This window comes from Styela clava, chromosome 9, assembly GCF_964204865.1.
Source record: "Styela clava chromosome 9, kaStyClav1.hap1.2, whole genome shotgun sequence".
Classification (NCBI taxonomy): domain Eukaryota; kingdom Metazoa; phylum Chordata; class Ascidiacea; order Stolidobranchia; family Styelidae; genus Styela; species Styela clava.
Genome location: NC_135258.1, coordinates 17,447,083 through 17,466,586, shown reverse-complemented (window position 1 = coordinate 17,466,586; position 19,504 = coordinate 17,447,083). Strand labels below are relative to the sequence as shown.

The following is a 19,504-nucleotide window of genomic DNA, read 5'->3' as shown; positions in this document are numbered from 1 at the left end:
CTACGGTTCTTAGTGTACTTGCATCGCCAAGACCAAGCAGGATATTACGGGAAGCGAATACGAACCACCACGTCAGAGGAACGAAAACACTTCATTGATTCAGTTGTCAGCTGTAGTCATTCTTGTTGGCTTGTAACAATACTATGCGACGTTAATGTTACCCAAATCGGTGTCCAGGTCATACTGTGACTGCAACCCCTCGAGGTATGTGCGCCATATTGGAATTCTCAGCATGGTTTTAACTAACAATATGTAATAGCGCATGTATGTAGCACAGTGGTGCATAATGTAAATGCCAAGTAGACGCGTATGAATGTTTTTTATAGTTAGTATAGTTAGTGTGGAGCGGAAGTCGCATGTTTGCACTTAATGTGGGGCGGTGTGACACCTTTTGACTTGTCTATAAGTAAAGTCTTCATGAGTGTAATTTAAACTGGTGGCTGCGTCACTGGTGCTGTTTTGTTGATCTTCAGCTTCAGGTTTGAATTTCGCCGAACATTTTGTAACAAACCGACCATGTTGGCGCGAACGTTCCCACGGATCCTAGAAAAAATAGAAGTTTTTGAGAAGCCATAATACAGCATTACATTGCCTCAATATTTGGGCACAAAATGCGTTTTGCTGGATTGTTGTTGCTGATGCGAAATTGATCGTGCAGAACGAATCATAAATTTTTTCCTTCACCTTTATATCTTTAAAATTTATTACAACACCAATTTTAACAGACATAATATATATATTATATATAGATTTATAGGTCAATTGTTCTGATTACAGTCGAAAATCCTCAAGACAAATCTCACACGCATTTTTTTATGGGTGTAGTTTATACGCCATGTTTATAGACGATTCGATGTTTCGATTTGTAGCGGTGAATATGATATTTTTTATTTTGAAATTAAGCAGTAAGGTTGCAGTTTGACTGAGACAAAGCCTATGGCATCCATTGATGTAATGCATAACCCCCAGTGGTGTGGTCAATCTTTATTTTTATTTTCAGTGGTCGAAATTTCAAGTCCTAAATGAGGTTAAGGGCAAAACTCGGGGATAATGGAAACAAAAAAAAAACAAAACAGGAGACTCTGTATCTTTTTATTATTTAAGTTATCGAAACGGCAGAACTCGGACACAAAAACGGTGGACTTACCCTGCATTTTTGATTGCTTCGGCTCTTTTTGCTTCTGCAGCCTGTGGGTATTTATATATATATACAATAACATGACAAAATCTCCAAGCAGACATGAAAACATAAGCAAATCGTGTACGGAAGGTAAATTATGTTATTGTTCATTTAATGGGGATATACACATTAGTGCCACTTATACTGAAATATATTATAATTCGTTGTGGGAATTCAGTTTCCAGTTCAATTCTTATTAGAAATAGTAAGGGATATTAAGCGGTGTAGATTGGAAATTTAACGTAATTTTACTGCGCTAGATTTTTCTACTATCGAAGTTTTTATATGCTTATGTTTATTGATATTTGAAAAGAAGAAATTTAAAGTAACTAACCGCTTCTTCCGCTTCACGTTCCTTTCTCTCCTTTTTTTCTCTCTTCTTTTTTCTGTATTTTTTCACTTGACCAAAGCATATAACTGCGCCAACGATACCAAGAATGGCAGCAAGAGGTATTGTAATTGCAATGGTTACGACTGTAACATCGATTCCTGCAACGCTGGGTTGAGGCTGTAACGATAGAGATGGGCGTTGAAAAGCATGACTGATACCATAGTTGTCTGAGTGTCACAAGTGTTAGCTAAATCTAAAATTATTATTTCGAATATACTTACTAATTCTGGCTCTGGTGGACAATCAACCAATTTCCGATGGTTGTGAATTATGTTTGATACAATATTGCTAGGCTCACTGCGTAAACCTCCTTCGTCAACAGCAACAATGCCCCAAGCCTGAAAATACGGAAACAACTTTTCTAATAGTGTCAGATTTTTGCCCTACAACAAATCAGATGCGACATGATTGAAAATTTTGAATAAAATCCTAGCAAGTATATTTGATTCCAGATAATTCTCGTAATAGATTATTAGTAACAGTATTGATATGTGCTGTTCTTAGCAATTTATCCGTTATAATTATTTATAAAATTCTTTAATGAGAAGTTATTATTACTACTTTCATTAAAAAAATTGTTTTTTAATTTCGATAGGATCTGACCTGATATTCATCATTTCTTGCATAACACAGCTGAGATGCGACTTCACGATACGTTTCATTCAAGTTTTTCCACGTTGAAGCAAATATTGCATTTTCACATGGCGGATCTGAAACTACGGCGCGAACGTCACTGTTGAAAAATAAATATTTTACCTACCAACTCAAAACAGCAGCTGTAAATCAAAAGAATAAAAATACTGATTTCGATTTTCTAATTGCTTGGCTTATAGATGAAGGAATCAACACAATGAAAATGGCGCAAGTTGATGAACTAAACGCAGCACTGCAGTTTTAAAATGGAACAAACATACAAGAGATCAGTTACCTATGGTGGATACTGTATAAAGAATTATCTCAATATTTTAATTTGAGTCATATATGCACCAATTCCTCCCCTTGTTAAATTGATTTTCGAAATCTCTCCACATTGCTCCGCAGAACGTCATGTCATGTCGCGCAAGGTGTTCGTGACTGCTTGTGCGGTCGCTGGATTAACTAACATCACTCACCGGCAAAACCGACTCTAAATAACTTCATCAAGTACATTTAGCTTTGACTGTAATTCTTGCGCAATTTATTACACTGCAAACCTAAAAATGATTAAAATTATCATTGCAGATGTACAAAAATTACCTTTCATTTGCAATTCCAACACCAACGATAATTTTGAACATATCAGTGGTGTTTTCATATGTTATCAACTCTTCCATATCTTCTTCCGTCAATATAGATAATAAAATTTTTGGTGTGATCGATCTTCCCCTTGATTTCATATCTTCTAATATTTTTACAGTGTCATCTGAAATAAACAGGGTTAGATATTTAAAAAGATAGACTGGGTTAGATACTTAGAAAGTATATCGAATGGAAACAAGGTTAGATATTCAGAAGGGTAAACAGGGTTAGATATTTAGAAAGTATATCGAATGGAAACAATGAACGATCTTTAGTTACGGTAAAGCACAAAAACATGTGCTTCACTCGTTGGTATATTACGGCTTTGTTCATAGCAATATATATGTTTTTACTTACGGTATCTGACTTCCTGTCTGAGTCTGTTGTCTTGTTCTAATCCCTGCCTAATACTGTTCAGAACTTCATTGGCACTAGTAGAATCACGCAGAAGAACTCTCCCAAGTTGATCTTGTATAGCAACAACGCTCACTTGTACTTCATATGTACCTGTCGGACAAATTATTTATTAATTCCCATTAAATTCACTTAAAGCAAAAAGCTCAAGTAAAAGAAATCAATCTGAGTTGGACGAGGTTCAGCCCGAAGATATTTTTCAAGTGTAGAAATTTTCACATTCATGGGGTTTACTGTCTTAGGCTTAATAATCATGGTAGGTGCAAGTCTTAGTTTGAGTCTTTACTTACTGATTTTGAAGATGGAAAATAAAGTTCTGAATAAATCCAAAGTTGATTCTTTTTCGATTCGTGATGTGGAACTCGGAGAAAGTATTCGGCGAGGTAGGAGAATTATTAGGTCCAGTGCAGCATGTGGTGGGCAACCTGATTGGGAGAAAAAAATTTAACTTTTGCTTTATCGACATTAATGATTTTTCAATTTGAAATTCCTAATGTGTGTCAAATATTTGTAAAAAAAAAAAATTTAAAAGTAATGCGTCACCTTTACGTTAGAAATATATTAAAGACAAACAAAGCTTCGGATTTCTGAGTTGATCATATGTGTTTTCGATGAAAATCTCTTTCATACTTCCATTTTTTTGTTATCGAATAAATTAAATTACAATTAAACAAAACATTATAGAATTTAAATTTCCCATCTCGATATAAAAAAAAGTCCAACCTGTAATTTCTGTTAAATTGACGACTAATTCTTCACGTTCTCCCGAGATTTTGGCAACATCGACACTTCCATTTAATATTGCAGCGAAGCTCAATAATTCACCGTCTTTGAAATTCCTTGCAAGCTTTCGAGCTCGCTTCGTTCTAAGATTGCGTATTTCATATTCTTTCGCTGAATGTAAAGAAGAAGAATGTTGACAGAATTACATATCTATACTTGTTCCGCATTTTAAATCACACGACAATCTGCTTCGAGATTTAGAAATAGCTGTATTCTATACAGGTGAAAGTGAAACGGGACTAACATTTCTAATGCATGCTTTAGGTTAATCTAGCTGTTGTTGCCTGTGCCCGTAAAATTCGCCGCAGAAAATTTCGCCGCAGGGTTACGGTATGCTTTTAAATAACGAATCTTTTTTAATAAAAAGATACTTTAAAAACTGTTTTTATCACAAATACTTGTTTTACAGAAAAATACCCTTGCGATTTTTCCTATGCGGCGAAATTTTCTGCGGGAAGATTTCCTACGGCGAATTTTCCTAGAACCGTTGTTGACTAAGGTCATTAAACTTGCTACTAATGGAGTAAAATGGTGGCTTCATCTTGATACTTCATTATATCGTTTAGTTCAAGATTGAAATTGGCAACTGGTCTCCCAATGGTCAAAATTAGATTACAAAAATATATTATAACGTACCTCTTCCATTAGTCTTGTCATCGCCTGTGGCCGTCCATACAAGTCGAACAATATTGAGATCTTCAGTAACTTTGACTTTCAAATCAGTGATGCGTGAAGGTTCAAAAAGATCGATCTCTGGAATGATAAAGATTTGGTTGGTTTCTTTTTCTAAACTGCGAATGGACAACCCAAATATATATATAATTTCTTATCTTGGAATAAACCGTTCAACTTCTCAAAGTCTTAAATTAAATATTACACATACGAAAACATGCGAATGCTGCAATGAAGAAGAACAATTGTTTGAGTTAAAACTTTTATGAGCAATTCAACCCATATCCGTATATTGTGTGAGTGCTGCCTTCGCATGCATTTTTTGCTTTGAAGTTATCGAGATTTTCTTTGTGAATTAGCTTCATACTCTCTAAGATTTAATATTGTTTTAATAAAGTATATTTGTTCGCAATAATTGAGCAAAGCATGTGCTGAGATATGGATAACCCACCAAGCCGCTGTTTCATAAATGTTTTTTAGTTTGGTTGATGTGTTATGCATCAAACAAGTCAATATAATACAATAAACCATTTATATTTTCATATTCATACTTGGTCTTTCACAAAAGAAAGCCTTGTCCCTGTTGCAAACTTCATCGCCTGACGTTTCAACTACTTTACCATCGTTAAACCATGAGCATTCTGGATCCTGTTCTCCACTTCCAAAGTAGTCTTTTTGCTAAATTCAATGAGTTTTTAGTGATAAAGTTGTTGGTATTTTTATTCGTTCGATTTGAATTACAGCGGTGTGCATTTCAAGTAACACACTCCGTGTTTTCATTCATCTGTTTCAAAATTATTGTTCATCTCAGCAATAGTTACGAATGAACATACAAACAAGACATACAGTAAATAATATAATTGAGTTTTTTTGATAAAAAAATACCACTAGCAATTCATTTAAAAATAAAAAAGTTTTCATCAACTAAAATTAATTACATCTGGGTATTTCTTTGCAAGTGCGAGTGTTGCATTTTCAGTGGATGTTGCTATCGTTGTAAATACGCCTGTTGATGGTTCGCTAGAATCACCACTTGATGATGGTGGAGTTCCAGCTTGTCGTCGATTCCTCGAACTTACAGTCTAAACGCAGAATATAGTTAAATTCCCCGCAGACAACAAAGTGAATGTGGCTGTGATTTGTCTGGTGAACGGTGTCAGAAAAATAGCAAAATATTAACACCAAAATGTAGCTCTAATATGTATATATATATAAATATATATTTTATGATAGCCAATATTATTCCTGACGTTATATTAGATAAAGTAAAAAGCATTTTTCATGACAGTTCAAGTTGTAATACATATTCAGCTCCTCTGTTACATTATAAGCATAAGCACGGAGTGGTTATTTGGGTGCCACTAGCAAAGTTGTTCACTAGGTAATATTTACACTAACTTCGTTAATTTGAAGGCAGTTCACGTTGATTCTTTTATTGTAATGCATTTATTCATTCGCGTTAACCTGTTTTGTTTTCGTATTATTGAATGTAGCACATAGAACGACTGATTTTTATAGAAAAACATGCGGCCACATGTCTCGAGAGTCTTCCGAAGGCCACGGATAACGAAAGTCTGAGAAACCCAGGGACATTCATAGTGTAAAAGGTCAATGTTTGAAATTGGAATATTCCATTTAATTCAAAAATTGAAGGTCAGTCAGTTTTGTCAGTTTAATTAGCAATCTTAAATAGTATGTATCCTCACTGTTGTCATGTGTTGTGTAGTACGAGTGCGCATACTTGCTGTCGTCAACATATCTTGGACATTTTGTAGTCTCAGTAATTTTGCTTCTTTCAGTAAAGGAATGTCAGATTCTGATGTTCCTCCCAGTACTCGAATAATCCTTTAAATGTATAAATAAACTATATAAGTCGAGCGCATAGCATTATAAATCTAAGAATTGATAAAAATGACAGAAAAAATTGGAAATTACTACTACTGAGCCATTTGGACCACGTATGATCTGAAAAAGGCTACATACAAAAACTAAACACTAATATTCAGGGAGTTACTTTTTGTGGAAGGACTTTGATGTTTCCTGTTAAGAGTAGCTTACTCAATTTATTACATCCTGATAATGGGGTGTAAATAGGGATTGTAACTGATATTTTGAATCTGCGAGTTTACCACTGATGCGTCGACAACATTATTTTACTTTGATTGTAATTTGAAAATGTTATTGATAAAAGTTACTTTCACTTCTTTCCATACTTGTTAATCTCTTTTCTGCTTAATCCAGCTAAATCTGGTTCAAATGATTCAATTATTTTTCTGGTATCTTCATTGAGGTAAATTTCGTTGAATAAATTTGCCAATACAACTAGATCTTCATCTTCGTGTCCTCTTTTAATGCGTTTTGTTACAAACTCAACTGATATGTCATCTCTGTTCAGCGACTGTAGAAGTGAATAAAAGTATGAAGGATAAAAGATAAATATATGCATAAAAATACGAAAATTACTTTGTTGTTTTATAAGTTATAACCCACTTGATGAATTCCTCCGAACCATGTATCTTTTTTTCCAATGGTGTCCATTATATATAAAAGTTCTTGATTTGAATTCACGTGTGCGAGGTATCCGCCGTCATTTGCACAAAATTTCGATGCATCAGTGAATGATGCCATTGGAGTTCGGACAAACTTATAGCAACTGTCTTGAAAGTGGTAATATCTGAATATATTAAATATTATAAAATAGTAATTTTTTTTTCAAGGTATTCTTGTTAGTTGCCATACTTTTATGGCTGCTTCGGTATGTATGCTTATTGTATTGATTCGATAAACTTGTATACGTATCGCACCGAAATAATACAAAAATAATTCTAGGGACGATTTGCTTCTTTGTCCGATAGAATAACATACAGTCAATTTCTCCCATTTTACAGAAATATCAACTTATTATACGCAATGCAAATATTAATTTGCGAGAAATGTTTGATTTGGCAATTTCCCTCTAGGTATGCGCCACAGATTGGGTGGGACTCTTCTATAGTCTCACAAGGCACCGTCTCGATATCCGATTCATTCAAAATATAAAGCAATAAGTTTTGCTTTTTTGTTTGATAAATAATTTCAAATGTTTGTACGGTCCCAAAATCTTAGTTCGAATTAGTATAAATCTTACCCATCTGGACAAACTACAGCAGTTGTGTCATTTACGATGAATTCTTTCTGTTGTGTGCTCCATCGTTTGAAAGCTTTCAGTTTTCCCATCCTACTCGTTATTCCTCTGATTGAGCGTCGTTTTCTGGATTTCCGTCTTTTGGTGAAAAAATAATTTAATTATTAAGATACATAAATAGAGAGACCAAATGATGCATTTCAGAATAAGACTGAATTCAGTGATTCACGCATATAATCGTAGACATACTTATTCTCTTCTTTGTTCCCCATATTTTGTAAAACATCTTTTGTATCAACTTTGACCAAGTCATTTTTACGACGTCCCAGACCAAGAATATGATTAATGTCAAGTCGCGCCTTATCTCCGTCTCCGGCGGCATTAACCTTTAATCCAAAAATAAAAAAGATAATTACAATTGGCACTGAGATCAGAGAGAATTATATCAAAAACATAGCAAGCCTGGATGGACTTTGATTAGTGACTACGCTCAACTGCGTTGACAAATCCAGGTTGTAAAACAATTTGTAGATTAGCCACATGCACATGAATGACATTTTGATTACAAAATAATCCAAAAAGATACTGTCATATGTATAAAAGTGCTATGCGATGGGTATCCTACAAATCACGAGAATGAGTTGCTTGGGAAAACATCTTCTGCGCGTGAGTCTTACTGGGGTTAAAATGCGAGGGACGATTGCTGCAGTATGATTACAACGTAATATAATAAGATTAACAGATTATTTATGGTGGACAATGTACTCAATGTTTAAAGTTACCTTGACGTTGTATCTTCCTTGCAATGTGAATCTAGTAAAATATCCTGAATATATTCCATCATTTGCAATAACATCAGCACCACGACCATCGTCCTTCAATTCAACGGTGGCCGTATCATAACTGCCAGACAGTGATAAAGGCCGAGTCACAACAGCTTCCACTGTTGCATCGAGAACAGCAAACTCACCTGAAAAATGGTGAGAACAATTGAGGCACAAATAAAACTTTGGCGCATGCTTGCTTGGCACAGTACAGTCCGGGGAGTTTTCTAATAAAAGCAATAAGAGTGATAAGAACCGATTCAACAGGTAAAATATTTTGCTCTTTCAGTTTGTGAGTTGATCCACCGATACCAAAACTAATTGTGTAAATGAACAACATATAATTGAAGACAATAGCAAATAACTGACAGCACTAAAAACTGCCAAACTAACTGTTTAGCTGACAGTAGAAAGTAACGGCTACGTCAGCTAATAATGCTACAGGATGGTAGTTTTCGTTTTCGATGAATAAAAAAACAGCATTGCAAACTGACCTCAATAACGTAACATGAAGCAAAAGTTTATTACAATTAATTTAATGGATTACCATAACTCAGATGTGCATAAATGACAATGCTTTCGCTTCCACTGTAATTTATTATCCTACAAAGTAATGCTGGTGAGAGAACCAAACTTTCCTGTTCTTCTGCGGGATGGGAGAAAACCGAGATGTCAGCAGTAACACTGTTTTGCAACCTCTGGTTTTTCAACAGAAGCGTCCACGTTCCAGGCTAAAATATAAATATCCGTGCTTCACTATTGTTGCTTTTTTTAATGATTGTTTTTGTATTAAATTTTGTTTCTCATTAATTTTTGTTCATGAATATTTTACATGTACATTTGAAAACAAATAATGTATGACTAAAATCATTCTTGTTGTATAGGATTTGTGCTTAGATAGCACAGGCATTAAAATTTCATGCGGTTCAGCACTCAAACACGAAAATTATTAATGAAATGCACTAAACCAATTGAAAACAGTGACCGTGTTTGACATGTGGAATATTTAAAATGCTAGGTATTCCCCACAAAATATATTTCTACTTCCTTTTTGGTAAACTCAAATTTCATCCACAAATTTAATTATCTCTCGACACTGAATAAGTATACTTCGCTCTACGACAATTTTTTCGGTTATTTTGTTACGGATATACCAAAAAGTAATTGATTGAGAATTTTGCCAGATACTCATTCGTTTTTAATACAATGATATAAGAGTTGAAATTACTACGTTTATGAATATTATTCGAAGGTTTAGTTAAGTACGTGATTAAGAATTCAATTCGACCAAATTAAATTTATATGGAGTGAGGTAAATAGTAATTACTTAAAATTTTTCTTACCAAAATAAGTTTAGTTGCAGTGTAAATGCACAAAACACAACGCTTTCAAAGAATTTTAGTTGAACAAGAAAAAAAGGAGTCAAATAACAGGGATTATATAAGGCAGATTTAGCAAAATCTAATTTTTAATAAAATGTTCACTATTATTATTTATTATTTTGACTGCGAACTATATTTTACCTCCATGTATCCAAAGTATTGAATGGTCTTTGTTGAAAAATTTTCATCTGAAGAAAACTCAGCTGTAATGTTCGTATCAAACATATCATCGTCTTCCCACATTACATCACCCCAAGGATTTTCCAGTCCGATCTTAAAATATTCATCATTATAATATATAGTAACTTCCTTTTTAGATTAAAAATAATAATTTCTCACAAATGGTAATAAATAAGTAAAAATATACTTTGGAGAAAGATTGAATTTGAATATTCGTATGCATGCTTAATATCACAGAAACGAATCTCTTCTTTGTCGGACAAAACTGTTAAAATGAACCATGGATAACACTTCGCCCAGAGTGTAATAAATTGAAAAGATAATCCTGAACCGTAAAAATTACGACACTTCAATAAAAAATAGTAGCCTCTTATGTGGCAGTGTATACTTGCACATGGCCTTGTTCTGGGTGAAACTTGGTATAGAAAGTAGCAAAGACTAGTAATTGTGAAATTCACAATTCATTTTTCATCACCATTTCTACTATTTACCTTAGGTGCTACGGTGTCGGTGTAAAGCACTGTAATCCTAGTTTCTCTTCCGATTGTTTCATCTATAATGAAAGTGTGACCTTCGGACGAATTAGCTTTCAATCGTATCGACTGACTTGAAACAACAACCATGTCATCTGCAAATAAATTCTAAAGCTAATTAGATTGAACAACTAGTTTTTTTTTGAACTCTTGGTAAATTTAAAATAAATTTAGCTATGAACTGGGACACTAGGTTACTATATATTGCACATTAATATATTATTATTTTACTTTATAAAATTAATTTTGAGCCTGCATCCATTATATATCTAATGATTTCGATATTTACCAGCGACACCTGAAAATATACGATAAGTGTATAAACTCCAGATACGCTAATGATCTCATACGACTTAGAGTTTTTTCACTTGCCATTATTTTATTTTTTGTAATATATCATATATTTTTTAAAAATGCGTCGCCTGTACTCAATATCTTCATATGAATTGATTGTACTAAGATAATCGCTCAAAATCAATCTGCATAAAGAATTTTTGCTGGGAGTTTACCTTCTGGATTGTCAATCGTTGCCAGGAATGCATCACGTAACTCACTATTGTCGCTAAACTCCCCTGAGCTCGCAAAATATGCAGAACCTCCAGTCACTTCGGCTAAAACATCCAAATCGTCTGCTACTTGTGCACCAAAAGCAATTGTTGTAACGCGAACTCCAAAATCAATAACCTGGATTATAAAATTAAATATTTCAAAAACGATGACAATTAGCAGCAGATTTAAAAATTTATTGTACATTAAATTAAAGATACATCCTTCGTATTATAAACCATGCAAGGAGTTTGTATTTTTCTGTACTAGGAGATAATAATTTTTTTTACTTCCAACAATGTGTCATTGATCTTTGGACTGTTGTGTTCTTTTCCATCACTCAAAACAAGCATACTTCCACCCGATTTTCTCATATGCTTTGGACCAGATGATTTTAAAACTTGCAGTGCAAGTTTAATACCGCTACCGATACTGGTCCCTGCAAGTAAATAATGTTTTATTTTAGAATTAGAGTCTTTTCAAACCCTTTGGTAATTTCAGTATCTAATTAGCGCCTATTCGTTTTAGTAATGAATGTCTTTTCGCAATCGTAATGCGTTTTTACTAATTTCAGTGTTGTTAAATATCGCGATTCTAAATTTTTTTTGCCCCTAACAAGAGATATTTGCCGTCGTAGATTTTACATTAGATATTATAAAAGAATTACTTTCATTTCATTATTTCAATTTCATTACTTTTGGTACGGAGATTGGAACTGTTATGAATACATTTATAACATTCTACACGGGAAATGATTGAAATTTTTTAGACAATAAATGTAGAACAATGATACACTCATAAATGCATCAACCACATACTGGAGAAATAAATTTAAAAAATATCTAATCGCGCATACTCACCGGGGACAAGAAAATTGGGAAGACGTTCTTTTAATAACCTTCTCACGTCGTTTGATGAAACTCTGATGAGTTCTGACATCACCGTTCCTTCTCTAAAAGAGATAATTTGATATTGTTTGAAGTGTACTTTATAAAGGATATACCTTTCGAATGGCATACTATATTGAAAATTTGTTGTTGATTATTATTTCATTACTAACTTACGCTGCAAATGTAACAATCCCGATCCAAGAGTTTTCCGGTACGGTATCAATGAATTGACTTGCTGCTTGTCTCATCAATTTCATTCGATTGAAAAACTTCATACTGGACGAAATGTCGAGAACGAGAACAATCCTCCTAGAAATGACACAAAAAATCATAATTAAAATACCGGATACTAACAGTTTTTACTCTACATAAACGTGAGTATATACGTTTTTATATTGCTGATCATCATAATACGTTTAGAATTGGTGTATAAATAAATTGTTGGCAGAATACATTTTATTAATTAACTTTAGATAAATAAACTTATTTTATCTGTATGGTCGAAACTTTCTGACATTTATTCGAATTTATGTTACAGTTAGTTTAATTTAAAAAAATTTAAATTAACATCGAGCAAATAAGTTTCCCACCGATACAAATCAAAATCAGGCAGCCATACGTCTATAGTTTGAAATATAAATTTGAACATTTATAGTAAATAGGCACGAATTGCTTTTGATGAAGTAACCCGTACAGCCCAACGCGCTTTGAGAAATATTTGTATTGTCTGTGTTAGTTTTCAATTTGGATTCAAAATGAGACCAAAGCAGAACTCCGTGGTATTTTTGAATTTTTTATTTCAGTACCTGTCCGGATTTTTTAATAGGCTGAATTCAATCGGTGGAGGAATAGAACTTTCTGGAAGTGGGGGGTTATTTCCGTTCGCAAAGTCTGGATGAGTTCTTATTACTTCCCATACACTTTTTCCTGTAAAAAGCATAAATTGATAAAAAAAAATTAGCACAGACTGTTGGTTCGGATCAGCTTTTACTACGACTCAGGAACGCTTCAAGAAAGCTGATAAGTTCTAATTTCCATCAGGAGGGTTTGAAGAAAATTCGGTTTGAACTCTATCAGGAACAAATTGACGCACACTAAACCAAACACCAGGTCCGTTGCATAGGCGAAATAAAACAAAGTATCTTAGCCTACCTTGACAATGCAAATTATGTAACGTGGGTGCTTCTGCATTATGCTGTTGTTCTTCGGGCACTTCTTGTTCTGATTCTTCTACAGTGTCACAGAAATGATCGACGTAACTCAAATCAGGACTGAAATAGAAAATATATATCGTATCGACTAAACGCATTATATTATTTACGACGTTTCATACGCCTGTCACCCCAAACAAGCCCTTTTTAAAAGCATCGAATGCTGGTGCTTAATTTATTACACCACTGGACGATAACGTGGGCATGGGAATTGAACTTAGAACCTGCGATGTCAACAAAGTCTATATCAGTGCCATACTAGGCCAACTCATGCACTGTAAACAAAATTTTGTGTGAAATGTGAAATTCACACAAAATAATACTTATGGTATCAACATTTGCGCAGTTACACATCCTGATTTACCGAGAAAATAGTTGAGATAACATTATTGCATAATGTAGTCATTACGATTTAATATCGACTTTTATTTAGTACACTTCCCACGCAGCTATATTTCTTGTACCTGTACATTAATGAGGCGAATCCTGTAATTCCGACGGTTTCATCAAAAGAAGTTTTTCTGGAAGTTACAGTCTTCGACGGCGTAGAGTCAGGCTTAAATGTACAATTCTTGTTTACAAGAGCTTCCTCTTTACTACACGGTACTTCCGGATTGTCCGATTTTATTATTTTACCTGAAACGTAATTAAATATTAATTTCTTTCGCACAGAAATATGTTGTCGGGTCCATATCTTAAAAGTCTGATGTCGTTTTCGTTAAATTGCAACATGGAACAAACGCTAAAATATTTATGCCAGCTGGCAATTTTTCATTTTGAAACATAAAAAACTAATTTTCGTTTTGAGGTAAACTAGTGAAACCATTATATGTATTACTTTTCTAAAATATCTTCCAAACTGAAATGATTAATATTTTTAAATTCATTAGATTAAAAATAAATTTGTAATCATTAGAAACGAGTTATTGAACGTTTATAATGAGTTTTAACCCGGAAATTAAGTATATTGCTTATTGAAAATATTCTTCAAAATTGTTTTCCTTATATAATGATAAGTTACCCGACTACATTGCAGTGAAGTGCTTTAATAATTAAAATAAATTTCTTATATTTGTGGTTTTTCGAATAATTAGCCACTTTTTGGCTCATTTCCTGCAATTGGAGAAAATTGTAAAAATATTTTGTTAGATTCTACTCGATTGGCGATAAAATGAACCGTTTTTGTTTTACATGAGTGATATGAAAAAATTGTATTGTGCATGTTGATGTAGCATCAAAAGTGTTATATTTCGTCCATCCGGAATATTTACTTGCAGACAAAGTTTGTGTAATTCGTATCGGCCCTTAAACATATACATAATTTATATAGCTAAAAGTCCTTGCATCTGATTTGCAAGATATAGGTGTGTTTCCGTGGTGATATCCACTTTTATTTACCAATAATAAACCAGATTCACGACGAATATGGTTCAAACAGTGTCACACCAAAAGGTGGTTCCGCGAAACATAGGGTTACCTACACGATAATCGTATCAGCGTTGTTTTGGTCACTACAAAGAGACAGACAAAGGGGAATAGCGAGGGATAATTGCATTTCAAAGTAGCATGTATGCATTTCACATGGCATGGCGAAATTTGCGTAGTTATGTGTAATTAACGACGATTGCTGTTGTCGTTAGATCTGTGCTGGAGTCATTTTCTCAATAATTACTCCTACGTTATAACCCATAAAGTATTTTATCCAGTACTATTAACGACTCTTTAAACACGGCAACGACAAGTACATGTTCTTTTCGAAGACAGTTATTTAAATCAACCTCATAATGAGTCAATATGATGTATTTCAAACTAACCTGTAATAGCAGCCGAGCAAGCAATCGGATGAACCTCTAAGTCGGTGTGTCTATAAAAGTTCGACTCTGAGTCGTCGAGAGGAATTTCATCATACACTCCCCAACGTAATTTAGCCCATTGTCTGACTAAGATTTTTTCGGGCGATCCCATCTTGCCCATTTCCGATGCCTTTCCGCCAAACCTCACAAATTCTGGGGTCAATCGGAGATATCGACCTGAGTATCCACATGGTGTCGGTTTGATAACATATGGCATGTCAACTTGTGCCTCCTCATCGCCCAGTTGCCAAGAAATGTCTTCATTATCTGACCTGCATTTGAATATAATTCAACTAAATTTTATTGAAATTGACAATCATTTTCCTTCGTGGCTGAATTGGCATATAGTACAATGTTATTCAAACTATTTAATTTGCCTAAATATTTGAATTTATTGCAATAACAATATTTGACTCGTTCATCAAAAATAAGACATGTGATTGTAAAAAAGGGAGTTGTAATTTTCTGATTTAAATAATTTAATTTGAATCAATTCTTTGGAAAACACCTCAAATGAGAGAAGATTTCAGCAGCTGACTCATGATTGATTATATCATTGATTTACCTCGGAGATCGATTGCGTAGCCTAAAATCTCCTCTATCCACTGTATGAACTGTGTCAGTTTTGACACTCATGATATTCTCAAATTCTTTTGGAGGAACACCCCACGATCGAGGTAACAAAACAGAAACTTGTCGAATATATGCTCGACGCCTGTGAAAATATTCAAAAAATGTTTCAACAGTACGATTAGAGATGCTAATTCGCTTCAGGCCCTAGTCTCAAATAATAGTTTTGACATAGCTTTGTTATCTGTATCAGCCATAACTTTATATAGATCCCCACGTTATGTTTGTGAATATACGCTAGTATCCATGCACTGATATCATCTTTAATAAAAAGAAAGCTAATTTATATAAAATATTCATATAATTTACTTTTCTTGGGTTATAAAATACCCTTAAATGCCGTAGATCAGAATATCTAACATTGAACCATGAACGTGAAGTGAATGAACTAAAATGGCGGATACGGAAAAAGCTTTTTCGTGTTCTTACTTGGTAACTTGAAACATTTTTTCGGAAGTTGCGGTTATTAGTTTGCGCAAGTCTTCTATTAGACTGTAGTCTTGTTCTATGTCGTCTCCAACCACAACTACAAGTCCTTCGTATCTGGTAATGCAATAATGAAAAAAATAGTACAATGTAGATTGATTGAGCAATGAAATAAAAAATTAAAGTATAGATTTTGTGTGAAGAGCGGCATGTTTCTGTCGAAAGTGGGGTCACGAACCCTGGCAATATGCATCAGTTTTACGGATCTGAATTATTCCTCTCACTCATATCTGGCGCCCTGTGACTCATTTGATAAAATGAAAGCACTATCGTTATCACTTCCTATCTGGTAGGAAAGTCCTAAACAGTCGATCTTGGGAGCGATGAGGTATTCAAAATTTACTCAATTATATAGATGCGTTTAAAAAAAATCAGAATGGATAATCTATGAGAAATAATGTGTTTGGGTTTTATTCTATTACTAACAAGATGGAATAAAATATTTTATTTTTAAACAGAACAGAATTTGAATCTATAAACTTTATTAAAAATTCACGGTTTGCAACTACTGTCTGACAAAAAACAAAACAACACCGATTTTAATGTAGATATGTTCATGTTAATAAATCTTTATGTTTGTATTCTGATGACAAAAGAATTTTGAAAAGGGAATTTTCCTAGTTAAGCCACAAAAACTTTTGACTTCAACTTATTTAAATCAAACACAAATGGATTTGGCACTAATGTTAGTGTTCCCTAAATTTGTTTACATCTTGTCTTCTGTTGAATTCATAATGAATTGTGTCATGACAACTCATTGCGTCAGCAAAAACATGTACGGCGGTTATATTTGGCAAAAATTGCTAATATAACGATTGAAATTATGCGCTGTTGTTTGATGACACCTCGTTTATAGTCATACATCAAGTAGTCTTATCCATAATTTAAATTCTAGATTCAGCTACATCAGATCAATGCTTTCTTGGGTGCAATTACTCGACACGCAGCTCAAAATACTTTTTCAAAACACATTGCTTCAACATTGACCATATAAGAGGTAATACTCTTAAATTGTTACATTTCACACAAATTCCCGGGGAAAATGCAATACAGTAACTATGGCACAATAAGAAAATTTGCTATTTGCATGTTTTATTCGCGGATAAGTATAAATTTTCATGGGATAACGTAAACTTTAGGTGATAATTGTGTAAAAAATTTGAACAAACTAAAATGCTTCGATTGCAGGAATCCCTATAATATGATTTTTCTAATCTGTATTTTTTCCGTCCTCTAACTTCATTCATTAACAATCTTTATACAGCAAAACAGCAATGGATGTGGGGATTAGTTTTCCGGCTAATCATCGGATAAAAACGGACAAACAAACAAACAATCATCAAATATTAAACTTAACTACTTCTCGTGCGACATTATAATATGTAAATACATCCCGATTGTGTGGCTTATAACAAACCTTGCTTCTGGAGATAGGATATTAGTGAATTCGATTCGTCGCGACAAAAACACAAAATCACACGGATTCAAACAAGCCGATTTCCTCCTCTGCGTACATAATCTCAAATTCGGAATATTTGAAAAAATCGTTAGTGGATTATTTATGAAAACTAGTATGTGTTTGTGAAAGTATTACAGGCCAAAATGTTTCTGGTATGAAATAACTTATATGATCGCCTATAACGCATAAGGCGCCAAGGATGATAAAACAAAAACGATAATTTTTTAGTAGTGAAATATAAGTTACAGTTAATTTCGTTTTAAACCTATTTTTTCATTCTCAGATTAAATTTTTTATTTGTATAATATAAGAAGCCATCTTGGCATCTTAGACAAACACCTCTAAATGTCAGCCATTTTGGAATGTCTGGTCTGTAAACTTTGTGAAGCCAAAAAATAAATTAAAAGAGCCATAATTTCTATTTGATACGATAAAAATTACATATATGCCCAACAATTTATTTTTAGCATGGTGCATGGAATAAGTTTTCAACATCAGACTCAACAATTAGCGTGATTCCTGTACAATCATACAATTGCATTCAATTTATTAATATTATCTAGAACATCATCTATGTAGCAAATGATAACCGTGTATACACGATAACTTGAAATAGAATTGGTTTCTTACAATTCCAATCCACAGACACTTCGATTCAAAAATAACAAATATGTAACAAAAATAATATTTCAAATCTTACCCATTGTTTGCAAATTTTGTGTCTGAACTATTCTGTCGACATTTTTCCACTGACGAGGCAGCAAATACTGATTTCAATACTGCACAGGACATGATTAAAGTCACAATCCTAATAATTTTCATTAAATACTTGAATCTCCGATCTGAAAAAATATTTTGCAGTTGTTCGTCACTTAAGAACAACCAATTATGAAGGTTCACAACACTGACATGAGCACATAATCAATTGTGATTTTACACGTCGCATAATGAATGTATTTTTTAGAAATCAAACAGTTTTGTTATCACAGAATAATTCATGAAGGAAAAATATTTCCTATGATTGAAGCCAAATTATCGATATTAATTTTCGAAAACAAGATAAGATAATAACCGGGTGGCACTTTTAATCACATACCAAAAATTTTGTGCATATTTTCATCTAGTATATCGAGACTCACAGACGCAGACATTTTATAGGTAATGAGAGTTTGGGAAAATATTGAATGAATCTGAATAGCACGAAGAGGGTATTTTCAATTTATTTGAAACGTGACAAAAATATTTTAAAAACACATGCTCTTAACAGAAAATCGAAAAAAAAAATTGTATTACTCACCTGTTTTCATGATGAAATAACTGTATAACGCATTAACCCGGAAAAAGTGTTATAGACTTTTTCAAATTATTTGTACAATCAGACTTATCAAACAAGGAATTTGCTATATTTATAGGCTTTGTTTAAAACTATTATACATTTCTGAAATAGGACTTGAAAAATGAACGTAAGTTAGTTTTCACACTAATCAAGTGAATTAAGTATTACGAATAGAAGTTATATATCGCGCGACATTGCTAAAATTTTATTGAGAGTTAAGTTATTGCCTTGTAAAGTAAAACAAAATATATTTTCTCTTGTTATATTTGGAGCCCAGTATTACAATCAGAACAATATTTTGACACGGGTTTCGTAGAAAGAATCTTGATGCA

The 19,504-nt window shown here is 33.4% G+C and overlaps 1 protein-coding gene across 1 annotated transcript; it reads right to left on the bottom strand.

The window, feature by feature from the left end:
* Positions 1-330: 330 nt before the first annotated feature.
* Positions 331-19,271, bottom strand: LOC120339079 (uncharacterized). Its single transcript, XM_039407136.2, has 33 exons — positions 19,134-19,271; positions 18,537-18,678; positions 16,321-16,434; positions 15,827-15,976; positions 15,223-15,533; positions 13,873-14,044; positions 13,350-13,468; positions 13,004-13,124; positions 12,372-12,506; positions 12,168-12,259; positions 11,598-11,746; positions 11,271-11,445; positions 10,720-10,856; positions 10,190-10,321; positions 9,214-9,397; positions 8,625-8,812; positions 8,092-8,228; positions 7,846-7,980; positions 7,209-7,392; positions 6,932-7,116; positions 6,425-6,563; positions 5,657-5,800; positions 5,270-5,396; positions 4,683-4,799; positions 3,987-4,157; positions 3,554-3,688; positions 3,207-3,356; positions 2,808-2,973; positions 2,175-2,304; positions 1,793-1,909; positions 1,515-1,688; positions 1,148-1,188; positions 331-543 (listed from the first exon to the last, which is right to left on the bottom strand). Exons 1-33 carry the CDS (start codon positions 19,141-19,143, stop codon positions 429-431), a joined length of 4,698 nt encoding a protein of 1,565 aa, XP_039263070.2. The 5' UTR covers positions 19,144-19,271; the 3' UTR covers positions 331-428.
* Between the last annotated feature and the right edge of the window lie 233 nt (positions 19,272-19,504).

Coding starts and splice junctions, on each gene's coding strand:
- LOC120339079 (XM_039407136.2), bottom strand. Junction 13,125..13,349: donor ACATAATTTGCATTGTCAAG/GTAGGCTAAGAT, acceptor TGCTTTTTACAG/GAAAAAGTGTATGGGAAGTA. Junction 2,305..2,807: donor GTTGGAATTGCAAATGAAAG/GTAATTTTTGTA, acceptor ATTTTTCAACAG/TGACGTTCGCGCCGTAGTTT.